At 33.4% G+C, this 23,323-nt stretch overlaps 1 protein-coding gene and 3 long non-coding RNA genes across 4 annotated transcripts; all 4 read left to right on the forward strand.

Moving 5' to 3' along the window:
* The first annotated feature begins 6,492 nt into the window (after positions 1 to 6,492).
* Positions 6,493 to 8,009, forward strand: LOC121416907. Its single transcript, XR_005970271.1, has 5 exons — positions 6,493 to 6,555; positions 6,859 to 6,927; positions 7,233 to 7,307; positions 7,605 to 7,673; positions 7,986 to 8,009. It is a non-coding gene; the product is annotated as an uncharacterized LOC121416907 (long non-coding RNA).
* A 398-nt stretch (positions 8,010 to 8,407) lies between these two features.
* Positions 8,408 to 14,106, forward strand: LOC121416827. The gene is made up of 12 exons (XM_041610342.1): positions 8,408 to 8,432; positions 8,748 to 8,822; positions 9,117 to 9,185; positions 9,498 to 9,572; positions 9,870 to 9,938; positions 10,251 to 10,325; positions 11,373 to 11,441; positions 11,754 to 11,828; positions 12,894 to 12,962; positions 13,266 to 13,340; positions 13,634 to 13,702; positions 14,006 to 14,106. Exons 1-12 carry the CDS (start codon positions 8,408 to 8,410, stop codon positions 14,104 to 14,106), a joined length of 846 nt encoding a protein of 281 aa, XP_041466276.1.
* Positions 14,107 to 18,490: 4,384 nt separating this feature from the next.
* LOC121416716 lies at positions 18,491 to 19,256 on the forward strand. The gene is made up of 3 exons (XR_005970246.1): positions 18,491 to 18,567; positions 18,861 to 18,929; positions 19,237 to 19,256. It is a non-coding gene; the product is annotated as an uncharacterized LOC121416716 (long non-coding RNA).
* On the forward strand, positions 19,256 to 20,408 carry LOC121416714. Its single transcript, XR_005970245.1, has 4 exons — positions 19,256 to 19,311; positions 19,606 to 19,674; positions 19,981 to 20,055; positions 20,352 to 20,408. It is a non-coding gene; the product is annotated as an uncharacterized LOC121416714 (long non-coding RNA).
* The last annotated feature ends 2,915 nt before the right edge of the window (positions 20,409 to 23,323 follow it).

The raw sequence follows: 23,323 nt of genomic DNA on the forward strand, positions 1-23,323 counted from the left end.
TAAAGCGCACAGGTCCATCTTTCGGTGCTTTTTCTGAGCATATATGATTTGGGTAACCTTTATTTTTGGAAAGAAATTTCAGTTTATGTTTTCTTGTTCTTTGACTTTAATCCGTGTTTGTGTTTTATCTGAAGTTGCCGATGGAGCAAAAGATTCACAACCAATCAACACATTGGAAATGATTGAGGAACTTAACATTTCAGGTAGGTCGGTGATTTTATTAAAATAAGTTCAGCATTTTACTTGCATAACTCTCTTAAGTCTTTGAAACATTTTTGGGGGCGTCTAAAATGAAGTGGTCAAGAAGTAATGTTAGTCAGTTGGAGCACAAATATCCGGTTACAAAATTAATGTTTTCTTTGAGGTTTAACTTTTAAAGGGATAGAGTCTTCTAGATTTGGCGGTGCCGGGCCCACTAAGAAATTTGGCAAAGCAAATTTTCGGGGTATTTCATTTCAACAAAAATATATGGATTTGTTCCACGTTGTTTATACGTGTTTTTGCTTTAGGTGAGGTTGCCGATGAAACAAAAGATTCACCGCCACTTAACACCTTTGAAATAAGTGAGGAAGTTCACAGTGCTGGTAAGTTGATGATTCCATTCAAATAAATTTAGTGTTGTACTGTCATAGACTTCTTAAAGAAAATATGTTGTTAATCTAATATTTGCAATTATTATTATCGCATAATTATCACGAATAACATGAAATACCTCTAATAACAATAACAGTAATGATGATGGCTACTTATATAGCGCACAGGTCCACCTTTCGGTGCTTTTTCTGAGCATGTATGAGTTGGGTAACCTTTGTTTTTGGAAAGAAATTACAGTTAATGTTTTGTTGTTCTTTGACTTTTGTCCGTGTTTTATCTAAAGTTACCGATGGAAAAAAAGGTTCACAACCGATTAACACATTGGAAATGAGTGAGGAACTTCACAGTGCAGGTAGGTCGGTGATTTTCTTAAAATAAATTCAGTATTTTACTTGCATAACTCTCTTAAGTCTTTGAAACATGTTTTTCCAAAATGCAACTTCATTTGATAATTTTAAATTTAAATACATAAAATTAATTCCAAAACCCTGATGTGCAAATCATATGTACTACATTACCTGAGAGCAGTTTAATTATTAAAGGAATGGATTTGTAGCCCAAAACCCGATATACAGTTTCATGTACATTTTACCTACCATTTTGTTGTTTAAATACACTTCGATCCAAACATTGTTTTCTTTTTTTAGTACCTATATCTTTGCCGTAATTCGTTACAATTTATCATGTATCATTTTTTTTATATAATTTGTAATTCAATTTGCTTCATATAAATACATGAAACACATGTGTTATGTATTCTCATACTTTAATGTAAATTATACCACTTTTTTATTCCTATTGCATATCAATGTTCAATTTATGTTTTATTATCCTGAGTTTTACCGATTTATATATAGATCTATAACTATTAATTCAAACATTTCGTCCATAAATCGAGTACTTTTTTGGTTGTTAAATACTAAAATTTAATTACATTTACTTTATTTCTTTGTATAACATATTGTAAATGTTCTTGTATTGCATTGTATTATTTTAAACACAATCTTTTAGATATTACTCTGATTTTTATCTCATCTATAATGTATTATTGATTTACATGTATTTATGTTTTTTTATTGTCAGGACCATGATGTAAAACAGTTTTTAACTGATCTTGTCATCCTGAATAAATATTTGAATAAAATAAAATAAACTAATTTTGGGGGTCGTCTAAAATGTTGTGGTCAATGAAATAATGTTGGTTGGAGCACAAATATCCGTTTGCTAAATTATTTTTTCTTTGGGGTTCAACTATTAAAGGTATAGGGCCCCCTAGATTTGGCGCTGCTCAGCGGCTGCCGGGCCCACTATCAAACTGGCAACGCAATTTTTCGGAGTATTTCAATTCAGTAAAAAATATGGATTTTTTCTTTTGTTGTTTATACGTGTTTTTGTTTTTGGTGAAGTTGCCGATGAAACAAAAGATTCACCGCCGGTCAACACTTTCGAAATAAGTGAGGAAGCTAACAGTACTGGTAAGTTGATGATTCCAAATTTAGTATTATACTTTCATAGACTTCTTAAACAAAATATGTTCTTAATCTAATATGTGCAATTATTATTAGCGCATAATTATTATGAATAACATGAAATACCTATAATAATAATAGTAGTAGTAATAATGGCTATTTATGTAGCGCACAGGTCCATCTTTTGGTGCTTTTTCTGAGCATGTATGAGTTGGGACCTTTGTTTTTTGAAAGAAATTTCAGTTCATGTTTTGTTGTTCTTTGACTTTTATCCGTGTTTGTGTTTTATCTGAAGATACCGATGGAGCAAAAGTTTCACAACCGATTAACACATTGGAAATGAGTGAGGAACTTTACAGTGCAGGTAGGTCGGTGATTTTATTAAAAAAAAATCAGTATCTTACTTGCATAACTCTCGTAAGTCTTTGAAATATTTTTTTTGGGGGCGTCTAGAATGTAGTGGTCAAGAAAGTAATGTTAGTCAGTTGGAGCACAAATATCCGTTTGCAAAATTAATGTTTTCTTTGAGGTTTAACTTTGAAAGGGATAGCGATTCCTAGATTTGGCGCTGCCGGGCCCACGATTAATTTGGCAAAGAAAATTTTCGGGGTATTTCAATTCAATAAAAAATATGGATTTGTTCTTTGTTGTTTACACTTATTTTTGTATTAGGTGAAGTTGCCGATGAAACAAAAGATTCATCGCCACTTAACACCTTTGAAATAAGTGAGGAAGTTCACAGTGCTGGTAAGTTGATGATTCCATTCAAATAAATTTAGTATTATACTGTCACAGACTTCTTAGGGAAAATATGTTATTAATCTAATATGTGCAATTATTATTATCGCATAATTATGACGAATAACATGAAATACCTCTAATAACAATAATAGTGATTATGATGGCTACTTCTATAGCGCACAGGTCCACCTTTCGGTGCTTTTTCTGAGCATGTATGACTTGGGACCTTTGTTTTTGAAAGAAATTTCAGTTCATGTTTTGTTGTTCTTTGACTTTTATCCGTGTTTGTGTTTTATCTGAAGATACCGATGGAGCAAAAGTTTCACAACCGATTAACACATTGGAAATGCGTGAGGAACTTAGCAGTGCAGGTAGGTCGGTGATTTTCTTACAATAAATTCAGTATTTTACTTGCATAACTCTCTTAAGTCTTTGAAACATTTTAGGGGGCGTCTAAAATGTTGTGGTCAATGAAGTAGTGTTAGTCAGTTGGAGCACAAATATCCGTTTGAAAATGTTTTCTTCGAGGTTCAACTTTTAAAGTGAAAGAGCCTCGGAGATTTAGCGCGGAAAAGCGGCTGCTGGGCCCACGATCAATTTGGCAAAATAATTTTTCGGAGTATTTCATTTTAACAAAAAAATATGCATTTGTTCCACGTTATTTATACGTGTTTTTGCTTTAGATGAGGTTGCCGATGAAACAAAAGATTCACCGCCACTTAACAAATTTGAAATAAGTGAGGAAGTTCACAGTGCTGGTAAGTTGATGATTCCATTAAAATAAATATAGTATTATGCTTTCATAGACTTCTTAAACAAAATATGTTCTTGATGCAATATGTGCAATTATTATTAGCGCATTATTATCATGAATAACATGAAATACCTATAATAATATTGATACTGATGGCTACTTATATAAAGCGCACAGGTCCATCTTTCGGTGCTTTTTCTGAGCATATATGATTTGGGTAACCTTTATTTTTGGAAAGAAATTTCAGTTTATGTTTTCTTGTTCTTTGACTTTAATCCGTGTTTGTGTTTTATCTGAAGTTGCCGATGGAGCAAAAGATTCACAACCAATCAACACATTGGAAATGATTGAGGAACTTAACATTTCAGGTAGGTCGGTGATTTTATTAAAATAAGTTCAGCATTTTACTTGCATAACTCTCTTAAGTCTTTGAAACATTTTTGGGGGCGTCTAAAATGAAGTGGTCAAGAAGTAATGTTAGTCAGTTGGAGCACAAATATCCGGTTACAAAATTAATGTTTTCTTTGAGGTTTAACTTTTAAAGGGATAGAGTCTTCTAGATTTGGCGGTGCCGGGCCCACTAAGAAATTTGGCAAAGCAAATTTTCGGGGTATTTCATTTCAACAAAAATATATGGATTTGTTCCACGTTGTTTATACGTGTTTTTGCTTTAGGTGAGGTTGCCGATGAAACAAAAGATTCACCGCCACTTAACACCTTTGAAATAAGTGAGGAAGTTCACAGTGCTGGTAAGTTGATGATTCCATTCAAATAAATTTAGTGTTGTACTGTCATAGACTTCTTAAAGAAAATATGTTGTTAATCTAATATTTGCAATTATTATTATCGCATAATTATCACGAATAACATGAAATACCTCTAATAACAATAACAGTAATGATGATGGCTACTTATATAGCGCACAGGTCCACCTTTCGGTGCTTTTTCTGAGCATGTATGAGTTGGGTAACCTTTGTTTTTGGAAAGAAATTACAGTTAATGTTTTGTTGTTCTTTGACTTTTGTCCGTGTTTTATCTAAAGTTACCGATGGAAAAAAAGGTTCACAACCGATTAACACATTGGAAATGAGTGAGGAACTTCACAGTGCAGGTAGGTCGGTGATTTTCTTAAAATAAATTCAGTATTTTACTTGCATAACTCTCTTAAGTCTTTGAAACATGTTTTTCCAAAATGCAACTTCATTTGATAATTTTAAATTTAAATACATAAAATTAATTCCAAAACCCTGATGTGCAAATCATATGTACTACATTACCTGAGAGCAGTTTAATTATTAAAGGAATGGATTTGTAGCCCAAAACCCGATATACAGTTTCATGTACATTTTACCTACCATTTTGTTGTTTAAATACACTTCGATCCAAACATTGTTTTCTTTTTTTAGTACCTATATCTTTGCCGTAATTCGTTACAATTTATCATGTATCATTTTTTTATATATATATTTTGTAATTCAATTTGCTTCATATAAATACATGAAACACATGTGTTATGTATTCTCATACTTTAATGTAAATTATACCACTTTTTTATTCCTATTGCATATCAATGTTCAATTTATGTTTTATTATCCTGAGTTTTACCGATTTATATATAGATCTTCAACCATTAATTCATACATTTCGTCCATAAATCGGGTACTTTTTTGGTTGTTAAATACTTAAATTTAATTACTTTTACTTTATTTCTTTGTATAACATATTGTAAATGTTCTTGTATTGCATTGTATTATTTTAAACACAATCTTTTAGATATTACTCTGATTTTTATCTCATCTATAATATATTATTGATTTACATGTATTTATGTTTTTTATTGTAAGGACCATGATGTAAAACAGTTTTTAACTGATCTTATCATCCTGAATAAATACATTTAAATAACATAAAATTAAATAATTTTTGGGGGGCGTCTAGAATGTAGTGGTCAAGAAAGTAATGTTAGTCAGCTGGAGCACAAAAATATCCGTTTGCAAAATTAATGTTTTCTTTGAGGTTTAACTTTTAAAGGGATAGAGTCTTCTAGATTTGGCGCTGCCGGGCCCACGATCAATTTGGCAAAGCAAATTTTCGGGGTATTTCAATTCAATAAAAAAGATGGATTTGTTCTTTGTTGTTTACACGTATTTTTGTTTTAGGTGAAGTTGCCGATGAAACAAAAGATTCACCGCCACTTAACACCTTTGAAATAAGTGAGGAAGTTCACAGTGCTGGTAAGTTGATGATTCCATTCAAATAAATTTAGTATTATACTGTCATAGACTTCTTAAAGAAAATATGTTATTAGTCTAATATGTGCAATTATTATTATTGCATAATATCATGAATAACATAAAATACCTATGATAATAATAATAATAATAGTAATGATGATGGCTGTTTATTTAGCGCACAGGTCCACCTTTCGGTGCTTTTTCTGAGCATGTATGACTTGGGACCTTTGTTTTTTGAAAGAAATTTCAGTTCCTGTTTTGTTGTTCTTTGACTTTTATCCGTGTTTGTGTTTTATCTGAATGTACCGATGGAGCAAAAGTTTCACAACCAATCAACACATTGGAAATGAGTGAGGAACTTAACATTTCAGGTAGGTCGGTGATTTTATTAAAATAAGTTCAGTATTTTACTTGCATAACTCTCTTAAGTCTTTGAAACATTTCTTTGGGGGGCGTCTAAAATGAAGTGGTCAAGAAGTAATGTTAGTCAGTTGGAGCACAAATATCCGTTTACAAAATTAATGTTTTCTTTAAGTTAACTTTTTAAGGGAAAGAGCCTCGGAGATTTAACGCTGAAAAGCGGCTGCTGGGCCCACGATCAATTTGGCAAAATAATTTTTCGGAGTATTTCATTTCAACAAAAAAATATACATTTGTACCACGTTATTTATACGTGTTTTTACTTTAGTCGAGGTTGCCGATGAAACAAAAGATTCACCGCCACTTAACACCTTTGAAATAAGTGAGGAAGTTCACAGTGCTGGTAAGTTGATGATTCCATTAAAATAAATTTAGTATTATACTGTCATAGACTTCTTAAAAAAAATATGTTATTAGTCTAATATGTGCAATTATTATTATTGCATAATTATCATGAATAACATAAAATACCTATGATAATAATAACAATAATAGTAATGATGATGGCTGTTTATTTAGCGCACAGGTCCACCTTTCGGTGCTTTTTCTGAGCATGTATGACTTGGGACCTTTGTTTTTTGAAAGAAATTTAAGATCCTGTTTTGTTGTTCTTTGACTTTTATCCGTGTTTGTGTTTTATCTGAAGATACCGATGGAGCAAAAGTTTCACAACCGATTAACACATTGGAAATGAGTGAGGAACTTAACAGTGCAGGTAGGTCGGTGATTTTATTAAAATAAGTTCAGCATTTTACTTGCATAACTCTCTTAAGTCTTTGAAACATTTCTTTGGGGGGCGTCTAAAATGAAGTGGTCAAGAAGTAATGTTAGTCAGTTGGAGCACAAATATCCGTTTACAAAATTAATGTTTTCTTTAAGTTAACTTTTAAAGGGATAGAGTCTTCTAGATTTGGCGCTGCCGGGCCCACGATGAATTTGGCAAAGCAAATTTTCGGGGTATTTCAATTCAATAAAAAAGATGGATTTGTTCTTTGTTGTTTACACGTATTTTTGTTTTAGGTGAAGTTGCCAATGAAACAAAAGATTCACCGCCACTTAACACCTTTGAAATAAGTGAGGAAGTTCACAGTGCTGGTAAGTTGATGATTCCATTCAAATAAATTTAGTATTATACTGTCATAGACTTCTGAAAGAAAATATGTTAATAATCTAATATGTGCAATTATTATTATCGCATAATTATCACGAATAACATGAAATACCTCTAATAACAATAATAGTAATAATGATGGCTACTTATATAGCGCACAGGTCCACCTTTCGGTGCTTTTTCTGAGCAAGTATGAGTTGGGACCTTTGTTTTTTGAAAGAAATTTCAGTTCCTATTTTGTTGTTCTTTGACTTTTATCCGTGTTTTTGTTTTATCTGAAGATACCGATGGAGCAAAAGTTTCACAACCGATTAACACATTGGAAATGAGTGAAGAACTTAACAGTGCAGGTAGGTCGGTGATTTTCTTACAATAAATTCAGTGTTTTACTTGCATAACTCTCTTAAGTCTTTGAAACATTTGAGGGGGCGTCTAAAATGTTTTGGTCAATGAAGTAGTGTTAGTCAGTTGGAGCACAAATATCCGTTTGAAAATGTTTTCTTCGAAGTTTAACTCTTAAAGGGACAGAGCCTCGGAGATTTAGCGCTGAAAGGCGGCTGCTGGGCCCACGATCAATTTGGCAAAATAATTTTTCGGAGTATTTCATTTCAACAAAAAAATATGCATTTGTTCCACGTTATTTATACGTGTTTTTGCTTTAGGTGAGGTTGCCGATGAAACAAAAGATTCACCGCCACGTAACACCTTTGAAATAAGTGAGGAAGTTCACAGTGCTGGTAAGTTGATGATTCCATTCAAATAAATTTAGTATTATACTGTCATAGACTTCTTAAAAAAAATATGTTATTAGTCTAATATGTGCAATTATTATTATTGCATAATTATCATGAATAACATAAAATACCTACAATAATAATAATAATAATAGTAATGATGATGGCTGTTTATTTAGCGCACAGGTCCACCTTTCGGTGCTTTTTCTGAGCATGTATGACTTGGGACCTTTGTTTTTTGAAAGAAATTTCAGTTCCTGTTTTGTTGTTCTTTGACTTTTATCCGTGTTTGTGTTTTATCTGAAGATACCGATGGAGCAAAAGTTTCACAACCAATCAACACATTGGAAATGAGTGAGGAACTTAACATTTCAGGTAGGTCGGTGATTTTATTAAAATAAGTTCAGCATTTTACTTGCATAACTCTCTTAAGTCTTTGAAACATTTCTTTGGGGGGCGTCTAAAATGTTGTGGTCAATGAAGTAGTGTTAGTCAGTTGGAGCACAAATATCCGTTTGAAAATGTTTTCTTCGAGGTTGAAGTTTTAAAGGGACAGAGCCTCGGAGATTTTGCGCTGAAAAGCGGCTGCTGGGACAACGATCAATTTGGCAAAATAATTTTTTGGAGTATTTCATTTCAACAAAAAAATATGCATTTGTTCCACGTTATTTATACGTGTTTTTGCTTTAGGTGAGGTTGCCGATGAAACAAAAGATTCACCGCCACTTAACAAATTTGAAATAAGTGAGGAAGTTCACAGTGCTGGTAAGTTGATGATTCCATTCAAATAAATTTAGTATTATACTGTCATAGACTTCTTAAAGAAAATATGTTATTAATCTAATATGTGCAATTATTATCGCATAATTATCATGAATAACATGAAATACCTCTAATAACAATAATAGTAATAATGATGACTACTTATATAGCGCACAGGTCCACCTTTCGGTGCTTTTTCTGAGCATGTATGAGTTGGGACCTTTGTTTTTTGAAAGAAATTTCAGTTCATCATTTCTTGTTCTTTGACTTTTATCCGTGTTTGTGTTTTATCTGAAGATACCGATGGAGCAAAAGTTTCACAACCGATTAACACATTGGAAATGAGTGAGGAACTTCACAGTGCAGGTAGGTCGGTAATTTTCTTACAATAAAGTCAGTATTTTACTTGCATAACTCTCTTAAGTCTTTGAAACATTTTAGGGGGCGTCTAAAATGTTGTGGTCAATGAAGTAGTGTTAGTCAGTTGGAGCACAAATATCAGTTTGAAAATGTTTTCTTCGAGGTTCAACTTTTGAAGGGACAGAGCCTCGGAGATTTAGCGCTGAAAAGCGGCTGCTGGGCCCACGATCAATTTGGCAAAATAATTTTTTGGAGTATTTTATTTCAACAAAAAAACATGCATTTGTTCCACGTTATTTATACGTGTTTTTGCTTAAGGTGAGGTTGCCGATGAAACAAAAGATTCACCGCCACTTAACACCTTTGAAATAAGTGAGGAAGTTCACAGTGCTGGTAAGTTGATGATTCCATTCAAATAAATTTAGTATTATACTGTCATAGACTTCTAAAAGAAAATATGTTAATAATCTAATATGTGCAATTATTATTATCGCATAATTATCATGAAAAACATGAAATACCTCTAATAAGAATAATAGTAATAATGATGACTACTTATATAGCGCACAGGTCCACCTTTCGGTGCTTTTTCTGAGCATGTATGAGTTGGGACCTTTGTTTTTTGAAAGAAATTTCAGTTCATCTTTTCTTGTTCTTTGACTTTTATCCGTGTTTGTGTTTTATCTGAAGATACCGATGGAGCAAAAGTTTCACAACCGATTAACACATTGGAAATGAGTGAGGAACTTCACAGTGCAGGTAGGTCGGTGATTTTCTTACAATAAATTCAGTATTTTACTTGCATAACTCTCTTAAGTCTTTGAAACATTTTAGGGGGCGTCTAAAATGTTGTGGTCAATGAAGTAGTGTTAGTCAGTTGGAGCACAAATATCCGTTTGAAAATGTTTTCTTCGAGGTTCAACTTTTGAAGGGACAGAGCCTCGGAGATTTAGCGCTGAAAAGCGGCTGCTGGGCCCACGATCAATTTGGCAAAATAATTTTTTGGAGTATTTTGTTTCAACAAAAAAATATGCATTTGTTCCACGTTATTTATACGTGTTTTTGCTTTAGGTGAGGTTGCCGATGAAACAAAAGATTCACCGCCACTTAACACCTTTGAAATAAGTGAGGAAGTTCACAGTGCTGGTAAGTTGATGATTCCATTCAAATAAATTTAGTATTATACTGTCATAGACTTCTGAAAGAAAATATGTTAATAATCTAATATGTGCAATTATTATTATCGCATAATTATCATGAATAACATGAAATACCGCTAATAACAATAATAGTGATAATGATGGCTACTTATATAGCGCACAGGTCCACCTTTCGGTGCTTTTTCTGAGCATGTATGACTTGGGACCTTTGTTTTTCGAAAGAAATTTCAGTTCCTATTTTGTTGTTCTTTGACTTTTATCCGTGTTTTTGTTTTATCTGAAGATACCGATGGAGCAAAAGTTTCACAACCGATTAACACATTGAAAATGAGTGAGGAACTTAACAGTGCAGGTAGGTCGGTGATTTTCTTACAATAAATTCAGTATTTTACTTGCATAACTCTCTTAAGTCTTTGAAACATTTTAGGGGGCGTCTAAAATGTTGTGGTCAATGAAGTAGTGTTAGTCAGTTGGAGCACAAATATCCGTTTGAAAATGTTTTCTTCGAGGTTGAAGTTTTAAAGGGACAGAGCCTCGGAGATTTTGCGCTGAAAAGCGGCTGCTGGGACAACGATCAATTTGGCAAAATAATTTTTTGGAGTATTTCATTTCAACAAAAAAATATGCATTTGTTCCACGTTATTTATACGTGTTTTTGCTTTAGGTGAGGTTGCCGATGAAACAAAAGATTCACCGCCACTTAACAAATTTGAAATAAGTGAGGAAGTTCACAGTGCTGGTAAGTTGATGATTCCATTCAAATAAATTTAGTATTATACTGTCATAGACTTCTTAAAGAAAATATGTTATTAATCTAATATGTGCAATTATTATCGCATAATTATCATGAATAACATGAAATACCTCTAATAACAAAAATAGTAATAAAGATGACTACTTATATAGCGCACAGGTCCACCTTTCGGTGCTTTTTCTGAGCATGTATGAGTTGAGACCTTTGTTTTTTGAAAGAAATTTCAGTTCATCTTTTCTTGTTCTTTGACTTTTATCCGTGTTTGTGTTTTATCTGAAGATACCGATGGAGCAAAAGTTTCACAACCGATTAACACATTGGAAATGAGTGAGGAACTTCACAGTGCAGGTAGGTCGGTGATTTTCTTACAATAAATTCAGTATTTTACTTCCATAACTCTCTTAAGTCTTTGAAACATTTCAGGGGGTGTCTAAAATGTTGTGGTCAATGAAGTAGTGTTAGTCAGTTGGAGCACAAATATCCGTTTGAAAATGTTTTCTTCGAAGTTTAACTCTTAAAGGGACAGAGCCTCGGAGATTTTGCGCTGAAAAGCGGCTGCTGGTCCCACGATCAATTTGGCAAAATAATTTTTCGGAGTATTTTATTTCAACAAAAAAATATGCATTTGTTCCACGTTATTTATACGTGTTTTTGCTTTAGGTGAGGTTGCCGATGAAACAAAAGATTCACCGCCACTTAACACCTTTGAAATAAGTGAGGAAGTTCACAGTGCTGGTAAGTTGATGATTCCATTCAAATAAATTTAGTATTATACTGTCATAGACTTCTTAAAGAAAATATGTTATTAATCTAATATGTGCAATTATTATCGCATAATTATCATGAATAACATGAAATACCTCTAATAACAAAAATAGTAATAATGATGACTACTTATATAGCGCACAGGTCCACCTTTCGGTGCTTTTTCTGAGCATGTATGAGTTGAGACCTTTGTTTTTTGAAAGAAATTTCAGTTCATCTTTTCTTGTTCTTTGACTTTTATCCGTGTTTGTGTTTTATCTGAAGATACCGATGGAGCAAAAGTTTCACAACCGATTAACACATTGGAAATGAGTGAGGAACTTCACAGTGCAGGTAGGTCGGTGATTTTCTTACAATAAATTCAGTATTTTACTTGCATAACTCTCTTAAGTCTTTGAAACATTTCAGGGGGTGTCTAAAATGTTGTGGTCAATGAAGTAGTGTTAGTCAGTTGGAGCACAAATATCCGTTTGAAAATGTTTTCTTCGAAGTTTAACTCTTAAAGGGACAGAGCCTCGGAGATTTTGCGCTGAAAAGCGGCTGCTGGTCCCACGATCAATTTGGCAAAATAATTTTTCGGAGTATTTCATTTCAACAAAAAAATATTCATTTGTTCCACGTTATTTATACGTGTTTTTGCTTTAAGTGAGGTTGCCGATGAAACAAAAGATTCACCGCCACTTAATAAATTTGAAATAAGTAAGGAAGTTCACAGTGCTGGTAAGTAAATGATTCCATTCAAATAAATTTAGTATTATACTGTCATAGACTTCTTAAAGAAAATATGTTATTAATCTAATATGTGCAATTATTATTATCGCATAATTATCATGAATAACATGAAATATCTCTAATAACATGAAATATCTCTAATAACAATAACAGTAATAATAATGGCTACTAATATAGCGCACAGGTCCACCTTTCGGTGCTTTTTCTGAGCATGTATGAGTTGGGACCTTTTTTTTTGAAAGAAATTTCAGTTCCTGTTTTGTTGTTCTTTGACTTTAATCCGTGTTTGTGTTTTATCTGAAGTTGCCGATGGAGCAAAAGTTTCACAACCAATCAACACATTGGAAATGAGTGAGGAACTTAACATTTCAGGTAGGTCGGTGATTTTATTAAAATAAGTTCAGCATTTTACTTGCATAACTCTCTTAAGTCTTTGAAACATTTCTTTGGGGGGCGTCTAAAATGAAGTGGTCAAGAAGTAATGTTAGTTGGAGCACAAATATCCGTTTACAAAATTAATGTTTTCTTTGAGGTTTAACTTTTAAAGGGATAGAGTCTTTTAGATTTGGCGCTACCGGGCCCACGATGAATTTGGCAAAGCAAATTTTCGGGGTATTTCAATTCAATAAAAAAGATGGATTTGTTCTTTGTTGTTTACACGGATTTTTGTTTTAGGTGAAGTTGCCGATGAAACAAAAGATTCACCGCCACTTAACACCTTTGAAATAAGTGAGGAAGTTCACAGTGCTGGTAAGTTGATGATTCCATTAAAATAAATATAGTGTTATGCTTTCATAGACTTCTTAAACAAAATATGTTCTTGATGTAATATGTGCATTTATTATTAGCGCATTATTATCATGAATAACATGAAATACCTATAAAAATATTGATACTGATGGCTACTTATAAAGCGCACACGTCCATCTTTCGGTGCTTTTTCTGAGCATATATGAGTAAGGTAACCTTTATTTTTGGAAAGAAATTTCAGTTCATGTTTTCTTGTTCTTTGACTTTAATCCGTGTTTGTGTTTTATCTGAAGTTGCCGATGGAGCAAAAGTTTCACAACCAATCAACACATTGGAAATGAGTGAGGAACTTAACATTTCAGGTAGGTCGGTGATTTTATTAAAATAAGTTCAGCATTTTACTTGCATAACTCTCTTAAGTCTTTGAAACATTTCTTTGGGGGGCGTCTAAAATGAAGTGGTCAAGAAGTAATGTTAGTTGGAGCACAAATATCCGTTTACAAAATTAATGTTTTCTTTGAGGTTTAACTTTTAAAGGGATAGAGTCTTTTAGATTTGGCGCTGCCGGGCCCACGATGAATTTGGCAAAGCAAATTTTCTGGGTATTTTAATTCAATAAAAAAGATGGATTTGTTCTTTGTTGTTTACACGGATTTTTGTTTTAGGTGAAGTTGCCGATGAAACAAAAGATTCACCGCCACTTAACACCTTTGAAATAAGTGAGGAAGTTCACAGTGCTGGTAAGTTGATGATTCCATTCAAATAAATTTAGTATTATACTGTCATAGACTTCTTAAAGAAAATATGTTATTAATCTGATATGTGCAATTATTATTATCGCCTAATTATCATGAATAACATGAAATACCTCTAATAACAATAATAGTAATAATGATGGCTACTTATATAGCGCACAGGTCCACCTTTCGGTGCTTTTTCTGAGCATATATGAGTTGGGACCTTTGTTTTTTGAAAGAAATTTCAGTTCCTGTTTTGTTGTTCTTTGACTTTATCCGTGTTTGTGTTTTATCTGAAGATACAGATGGAGCAAAAGTTTCACAACCGATTAACACATTGGAAATGAGTGAGGAACTTAACAGTGCAGGTAGGTCGGTGATTTTCTTACAATAAATTCAGTATTTTACTTGCATAACTCTCTTAATTCTTTGAAACATTTTAGGGGGCGTCTAAAATGAAGTGGTCAAGAAGTAATGTTAGTTGGAGCACAAATATCCGTTTAAAAAATTAATGTTTTCTTTGAGGTTTAACTTTTAAAGGGATAGAGTCTTCTAGATTTGGCGCTGCCGGGCCCACGATCAATTTGGCAAAGCAAATTTTCGGGGTATTTCATTTCAACAAAAAAATATGCATTTGTTCCACGTTATTTATACGTGTTTTTGCTTTAGGTGAGGTCGCCGATGAAACAAAAGATTCACCGCCACTTAACACCTTTGAAATAAGTGAGAAAGTTCACAGTGCTGGTAAGTTGATGATTCCATTCAAATAAATTTAGTATTATGCTTTCATAGACTTCTTAAACAAAATATGTTTTTGATGTAATATGTGCAATTATTATTAGCGCATTATTATCATGAATAACATGAAATACCTATAAAAATATTGATACTGATGGCTACTTATAAAGCTCACACGTCCATCTTTCGGTGCTTTTTCTGAGCATATATGAGTTAGGTAACCTTTATTTTTGGAAAAAAATTCAGTTCATGTTTTCTTGTTCTTTGACTTTAATCCCTGTTTGTGTTTTATCTGAAGTTGCCGATGGAGCAAAAGTTTCACAACCAATCAACACATTGGAAATGAGTGAGGAACTTAACAGTGCAGGTAGGTCGGTGATTTTCTTACAATAAATTCAGTATTTTACTTGCATAACTCTCTTAAGTCTTTGAAACATTTTAGGGGGCGTCTAAAATGTTGTGGTCAATGAAGTAGTGTTAGTCAGTTGGAGCACAAATATCCGTTTGAAAATGTTTTCTTCGAGGTTTAACTTTTAAAGGGACAGAGCCTCGGAGATTTAGCGCTGAAAAGCGGCTGCTGGGCCCACGATCAATTTGGCAAAATAATTTTTCGGAGTATTTCATTTCAACAAAAAAATATGCATTTGTTCCACGTTATTTATACGTGTTTTTGCTTTAGTCGAGGTTGCCGATGAAACAAAAGATTCACCGCCACTTAACACCTTTGAAATAAGTGAGAAAGTTCACAGTGCTGGTAAGTTGATGATTCCATTCAAATAAATTTAGTATTATACTGTCATAGACTTCTTAAAGAAAATATGTTATTAATCTAATATGTGCAATTATTATTATCGCCTAATTATCATGAATAACATGAAATACCTCTAATAACAATAATATTAATAATGATGGCTACTTATGTAGCGCACAGGTCCACCTTTCGGTGCTTTTTCTGAGCAAGTATGAGTTGGGACCTTTGTTTTTTGAAAGAAATTTCAGTTCCTGTTTTGTTGTTCTTTGATTTTATCCGTGTTTGTGTTTTATCTGAAGATACAGATGGAGCAAAAGTTTCACAACCGATTAACACATTGGAAATGAGTGAAGAACTTAACAGTGCAGGTAGGTCGGTGATTTTCTTACAATAAATTCAGTATTTTACTTGCATAACTCTCTTAAGTCTTTGAAACATTTTAGGGGGCGTCTAAAATGTTGTGGTCAATGAAGTAGTGTTAGTCAGTTGGAGCACAAATATCCGTTTGAAAATGTTTTCTTCGAGGTTTAACTTTTAAAGGGACAGAGCCTCGGAGATTTAGCGCTGAAAAGCGGCTGCTGGGCCCACGATCAATTTGGCAAAATAATTTTTCGGAGTATTTCATTTCAACAAAAAAATATGCATTTGTTCCACGTTATTTATACGTGTTTTTGCTTTAGTCGAGGTTGCCGATGAAACAAAAGATTCACCGCCACTTAACACCTTTGAAATAAGTGAGAAAGTTCACAGTGCTGCTAAGTTGATGATTCCATTCAAATAAATTTAGTATTATACTGTCATAGACTTCTTAAAGAAAATATGTTATTAATCTAATATGTGCAATTATTATTATCGCCTAATTATCATGAATAACATGAAATACCTCTAATAACAATAATATTAATAATGATGGCTACTTATGTAGCGCACAGGTCCACCTTTCGGTGCTTTTTCTGAGCATATATGAGTTGGGACCTTTGTTTTTTGAAAGAAATTTCAGTTCCTGTTTTGTTGTTCTTTGATTTTATCCGTGTTTGTGTTTTATCTGAAGATACAGATGGAGCAAAAGTTTCACAACCGATTAACACATTGGAAATGAGTGAGGAACTTAACAGTGCAGGTAGGTCGGTGATTTTCTTACAATAAATTCAGTATTTTACTTGCATAACTCTCTTAATTCTTTTAAACATTTTAGGGGGCGTCTAAAATGTTGTGGTCAATGAAGTAGTGTTAGTCAGTTGGAGCCCAAATATCCGTTTGAAAATGTTTTCTTCGAGGTTCAACTTTTAAAGGGACAGAGCCTCGGAGATTTAGCGCTTAAAAGCGGCTGCTGGACCCACGATCAATTTGGCAAAATAATTTTTTCGGAGTATTTCATTTCAACAAAAAAATACGCATTTGTTCCACGTAATTTATACGTGTTTTTGCTTTAGGTGAGGTTGCCGATGAAACAAAAAATTCACCGCCACTTAACAAATTTGAAATAAGTGAGGAAGTTCACAGTGCTGGTAAGTTGATGATTCCATTAAAATAAATATAGTGTTATGCTTTCATAGACTTCTTAAACAAAATATGTTCTTGATGTAATATGTGCATTTATTATTAGCGCATTATTATCATGAATAACATGAAATACCTATAAAAATATTGATACTGATGGCTACTTATAAAGCACACACGTCCATCTTTCGGTGCTTTTTCTGAGCATATATGAGTAAGGTAACCTTTATTTTTGGAAAGAAATTTCAGTTCATGTTTTCTTGTTCTTTGACTTTAATCCGTGTTTGTGATTTATCTGAAGTTGCCGATGGAGCAAAAGTTTCACAACCAATCAACACATTGGAAATGAGTGAGGAAATTAACATTTCAGGTAGGTCGGTGATTTTATTAAAATAAGTTCAGTATTTTACTTTCATAACTCTCTTAAGTCTTTGAAACATTTCTTTAGGGGGCGTCTAAAATGAAGTGGTCAAGAAGTAATGTTAGTTGGAGCACAAATATCCGTTTACAAAATTAATGTTTTCTTTGAGGTTTAACTTTTAAAGGGATAGAGTCTTCTAGATTTGGCGCTGCCGGGCCCACGATGAATTTGGCAAAGCAAATTTTCGGGGTATTTCATTTCAACAAAAAAATATGCATTTGTTCCACGTTATTTATACGTGTTTTTGCTTTAGGTGAGGTCGCCGATGAAACAAAAGATTCACCGCCACTTAACAAATTTGAAATAAGTGAGGAAGTTCACAGTGCTGGTAAGTTGATGATTCCATTCAAATAAATTTAGTATTATACTGTCATAGACTTCTTAAAGAAAATAGGTTATTAATTTAATATGTGCATTTATTATTATCGCATAATTATCATGAATAACATGAAATACCTCTAATAACAATAATAGTAATAATGATGGCTACTTATATAGCGCACAGGTCCACCTTTCGGTGCTTTTTCTGAGCATGTATGGGTTGGGACCTTTGTTTTTTAAAGAAATTTCAGTTCCTGTTTTTTTGTTCTTTGACTTTAATCCGTGTTTGTGTTTTATTTGAAGTTGCCGATGGAACAAAAGTTTCACAACCAATCAACACATTGGAAATGAGTGAGGAACTTAACAGTGCAGGTAGGTCGGTGATCTTCTTACAATAAATTCAGTATTTTACTTGCATAACTCTCTTAAGTCTTTGAAACATTTCAGGGGGCGTCTAAAATGTTGTGGTCAATGAAGTAGTATTAGTCAGTTGGAGCACCAATATCCGTTTGAAAATGTTTTCTTCGAAGTTTAACTTTTAAAGGGACAGAGCCTCGGAGATTTAGCGCTGAAAAGCGGCTGCTGGGCCCACGATCAATTTGGCAAAATAATTTTTTGGAGTATTTCATTTCAACAAAAAAATATGCATTTGTTCCACATTATTTATACGTGTTTTTGCTTTAGGTGAGGTTGCGGATGAAACAAAAGATTCACCGCCACTTAACAAATTTGAAATAAGTGAGGAAGTTCACAGTGCTGGTAAGTTGATGATTCCATTAAAATAAATATGGTATTATGCTTTCATAGACTTCTTAAACAAAATATGTTCTTGATGTAATATGTGCAATTATTATTAGCGCATTATTATCATGAATCACATGAAATACCTATAAAAATATTGATACTAATGGCTACTTATAAAGCGCACACGTCCATCTTTCGGTGCTTTTTCTGAGCATATATGAGTTAGGTAACCTTTATTTTTGGAAAGAAATTTCAGTTCATGTTTTCTTGTTCTTTGACTTTAATCCGTGTTTGTGTTTTATCTGAAGTTGCCGATGGAGCAAAAGTTTCACAACCAATCAACACATTGGAAATGAGTGAGGAACTTAACATTTCAGGTAGGTCGGTGATTTCATTAAAATAAGTTCAGTATTTTACGTGCATAACTCTCTTAAGTCTTTGAAACATTTCTTTGGGGGGCGTCTAAAATGTAGTGGTCAAGAAGTAATGTTAGTCAGTTGGAGCACAAATATCCGTTTGCAAAATTAACGTTTTCTTTGAGGTTTAACTTTTAAAGGGATAGAGTCTTCTAGATTTGGCGCTGCCGGGCCCACGATGAATTTGGCAAAGCAAGTTTTCGGGGTATTTCAATTCAATTAAAAAGATGGATTTGGTCTTTGTTGTTTACACGTATTTTTGTTTTAGGTGAAGTTGCCGATGTAACAAAAGATTCACCGCCACTTAACACCTTTGAAATAAGTGAGGAAGTTCACAGTGCTGGTAAGTTGATGATTCCATTCAAATAAATTTAGTATTATACTGTCATAGACTTCTTAAAGAAAATATGTTATTAATCTAATATGTGCAATTATTATTATCGCATAATTATCATGAATAACATGAAATATCTCTAATAACAATAATAGTGATAATGATGGCTACTAATATAGCGCACAGGTCCACCTTTCGGTAATTTTTCTGAGCATGTATGACTTGGGACCTTTGTTTTTTGAAAGAAATTTCAGTTCCTATTTTGTTCTTTGACTTTTATCCGTGTTTGTGTTTTATCTGAAGATACCGATGGAGCAAAAGTTTCACAACCGATTAACACATTGGAAATGAGTGAGGAACTTAACAGTGCAGGTAGGTCGGTGATTTTCTTACAATAAATTCAGTATTTTACTTGCATAACTCTCTTAAGTCTTTGAAACATTTCTTTGGGGGGCGTCTAAAATGAAGTGGTCAAGAAGTAATGTTAGTCAGTTGGAGCACAAATATCCGTTTGCAAAATTAACGTTTCTTTGAGGTTTAACTTTTAAAGGGATAGAGTCTTCTAGATTTGGCGCTGCCGGGCCCACGATGAATTTGGCAAAGCAAGTTTTCGGGGTATTTCAATTCAATTATAAAGATGGATTTGGTCTTTGTTGTTTACACGTATTTTTGTTTTAGGTGAAGTTGCCGATGAAACAAAAGATTCACCGCCACTTAACACCTTTGAAATAAGTGAGGAAGTTCACAGTGCTGGTAAGTTGATGATTTCATTCAAATAAATTTAGTATTATACTGTCATAGACTTCTTAAAGAAAATATGTTATTAATCTAATATGTGCAATTATTATTATCGCATAATTATCATGAATAACATGAAATATCTCTAATAACAATAATAGTGATAATGATGGCTACTAATATAGCGCACAGGTCCACCTTTCGGTGCTTTTTCTGAGCATGCATGTATGGGACCTTTGTTTTTTTAAAGAAATTTCAGTTCCTGTTTTGTTGTTCTTTGACTTTTATCCGTGTTTGTGTTTTATCTGAAGATACCGATCGAGCAAAAGTTTCACAACCGATTAACACATTGGAAATGAGTGAGGAACTTAGCAGTGCAGGTAGGTCGGTGATTTTCTTACAATAAATTCAGTATTTTACTTGCATAACTCTCTTAAGTCTTTGAAACATTTCTTTGGGGGTGTCTAAAATGTTGTTGTCAATGAAGTAGTGTTAGTCAGTTGGAGCACAAATATCCGTTTGAAAATGTTTTCTTCGAGGTTTAACTTTTAAAGGGACAGAGCCTCGGAGATTTAGCGCTGAAAAGCGGCTGCTGGGCCCACGATCAATTTGGCAAAATAATTTTTCGGAGTATTTCATTTCAACAAAAAAATATGCATTTGTTCCACGTTATTTATACGTGTTTTTGCTTTAGGTGAGGTTGCGGATGAAACAAAAGATTCACCGCCACTTAACACCTTTGAAATAAGTGAGGAAGTTCACAGTGCTGGTAAGTTGATGATTCCATTCAAATAAATTTAGTATTATACTGTCATAGACTTCTTAAAGAAAATATGTTATTAATCTAATATGTGCAATTATTATTATCGCATAATTATCATGAATAACATGAAATATCTCTAACAATAATAGTGATAATGATGGCTACTAATATAGCGCACAGGTCCACCTTTCGGTGCTTTTTCTGAGCATGTATGAGTTGGGACCTTTGTTTTTTGAAAGAAATTTCAGTTCCTGTTTTGTTGTTCTTTGACTTTTATCCGTGTTTGTGTTTTATCTGAAGATACCGATCGAGCAAAAGTTTCACAACCGATTAACACATTGGAAATGAGTGAGGAACTTAGCAGTGCAGGTAGGTCGGTGATTTTCTTTCAATAAATTCAGTATTTTACTTGCATAACTCTCTTAAGTCTTTGAAACATTTCTTTGGGGGTGTCTAAAATGTTGTGGTCAATGAAGTAGTGTTAGTCAGTTGGAGCACAAATATCCGTTTGAAAATGTTTTCTTCGAGGTTTAACTTTTAAAGGGACAGAGCCTCGGAGATTCGGCGCTGAAAAGCGGCTGCCGGGCCCACGATCAATTTGGCAAAGCAAATTTTCGGAGTATTTCATTTCAACAAACAAATATGGATTTGTTCCACGTTGTTTATACGTGTTTTTGTTTTAGGTGAAGTTGCCGATGAAACAAAAGATTCACAATTCATAATTATTGTCCTTGAATGGACTGCTACGAAATAAGTATTATGAACTGTATAGATATTATTTGGGTTTTTTTCATCATTTTAGGTCTATACTTTATCTTTGATATGATTAAATTCAAACATTTTCATGCCAAAATGATTTCAATTAGCCAGTAAGTGATGAAAGGATTTATCTTGGCCAGTTCGTATAGTAGAACAGCACTTTATCACATACTAATCACCAATATGCGCTACTATTAACACAATGAAACATACAAATTCGTGGTTTTTCTTTGAACCAATTGGTTTACTTGAATAACAAAAAATGACCAAACGCTCTGTAATAAAAGTAATTTTTCGTATTTCAACATCATAATGGATCCGAATGGATGTTGATGTGAAACGTATATAGTTTAATGTAAATGATATAATGATAATATAATCTAGTGTTCATTTTTAGAGCAATACCTTATTGCAGCTAGTCCAAGTGGGTGTCAGGTTCTTATATTAAATTGTATGGTAACGGTTACCGCATGAATTTTGAAATATGTAGCGAATCAGGGATTTAAATGTTTTGGTGTTTATTAGGTGCCATTTAGTCTATCGACCTGTTTTGAAGGGAAAATTCACCCTGACAAATAGTTTACTGTAACATTATCAGAAAAATATATGGTAAAGGTTTGAAGAAAAACCCAAAGATTAAGAAAGTTATTAGAAGTTTGAGTTTTTTTTTCTGTGACGTCATATACTAGCAGCTTCCCCTTATCTTATGCACCAAATGCATACTTTTACTTCCTTTTTAATCAGTGGTTCATGCTTGCTGAAAAATAAAAAAATCTTTCAGGAGCGGATGTGAAATGATTTGTATGTTGATAAACTTCAGGTACAATGAAAACCATTTTCATTTTTCTTTCTTTGGGGGAATGACATTTCATATATTTGTTTTATTACACCATATGGGAAAAACTGCTCGCAAATGACGTCACCATTAAAACGTAAAATTCTAATATCTCTTTAAATCTTTGATAGATTCCCTAAATCCCTCACCAATGTCAATTTAATTATTTTCTGCTATTCTTACAATAAACATGTTAGTGTTAATTGTTCCCCTGTAATAAATTAAGTACAATAATTGTGATCCAAAGTGTGCTTCACATTGGGATATTAGAAGAGATATTTGACATCAGAAGGAAATAACAAAAAATACCCACTCAAGTGTTATCAATTTGGTGCAGAACAGTATGATTTAAAAATGTTACCCTTTCCAAGAGTCCAACATTATAATTCTAATTTCTTCTTAAAACCTTTCTTATTTAATCTATTGTACATGGAGGGGCTTTTGGATTGTCTGGCATGGGGCTTTAAGACTGGTAATTTATACTTCTGTCATTTTACCTCAGCTAAATTTACCGTTGCCATTTTACCTCTGCCATTCTTTACCTTTGCCATTAATACCTCCCCATTTTTACCTCTGATATTTTACCTCTGTCATTTTTACACCGAGCCCTTTGAAGGTATATTCCCTTGTCAAGTGACAAGCTATATTGCAGCTAGGCAAAAAAAAAATTATAATAGTTGTGGGGATTAGGTGGTTGTTCTTTTGTTCTATTTCTGAAATAAATAGAACCATTTTTAAAATATGCCTTCAGATGGCCCAGACTCTAGGAATCGACGGCGGGGTCAGCCTGCGATTACCACATCTTGCGTAGGGAACCACTGACCGAGATAACTGTTTCCCGGGCCTCTGGGCTGAGCATAGTCTCACAGACGGTCACGTCACCCTTGGCTCACCGGTTCCCAAATGATTTTGTACAAGCTTTTCCA

The sequence above is a fragment of the Lytechinus variegatus genome, chromosome 6, assembly GCF_018143015.1.
Source record: "Lytechinus variegatus isolate NC3 chromosome 6, Lvar_3.0, whole genome shotgun sequence".
Classification (NCBI taxonomy): domain Eukaryota; kingdom Metazoa; phylum Echinodermata; class Echinoidea; order Temnopleuroida; family Toxopneustidae; genus Lytechinus; species Lytechinus variegatus.

Excerpts from the sequence above, each read along its gene's own strand:
- LOC121416827 (XM_041610342.1), top strand. The coding sequence starts at position 8,408 with ATGAGTGAGGAACTTAACATTTCAG. Across the intron at positions 8,433-8,747 it reads TGAGGAACTTAACATTTCAG|GTGAGGTTGCCGATGAAACA; the intron begins GTAGGTCGGTGA and ends TTTTTGCTTTAG. Across the intron at positions 12,963-13,265 it reads TGAGGAACTTAACATTTCAG|GTGAAGTTGCCGATGAAACA; the intron begins GTAGGTCGGTGA and ends TTTTTGTTTTAG.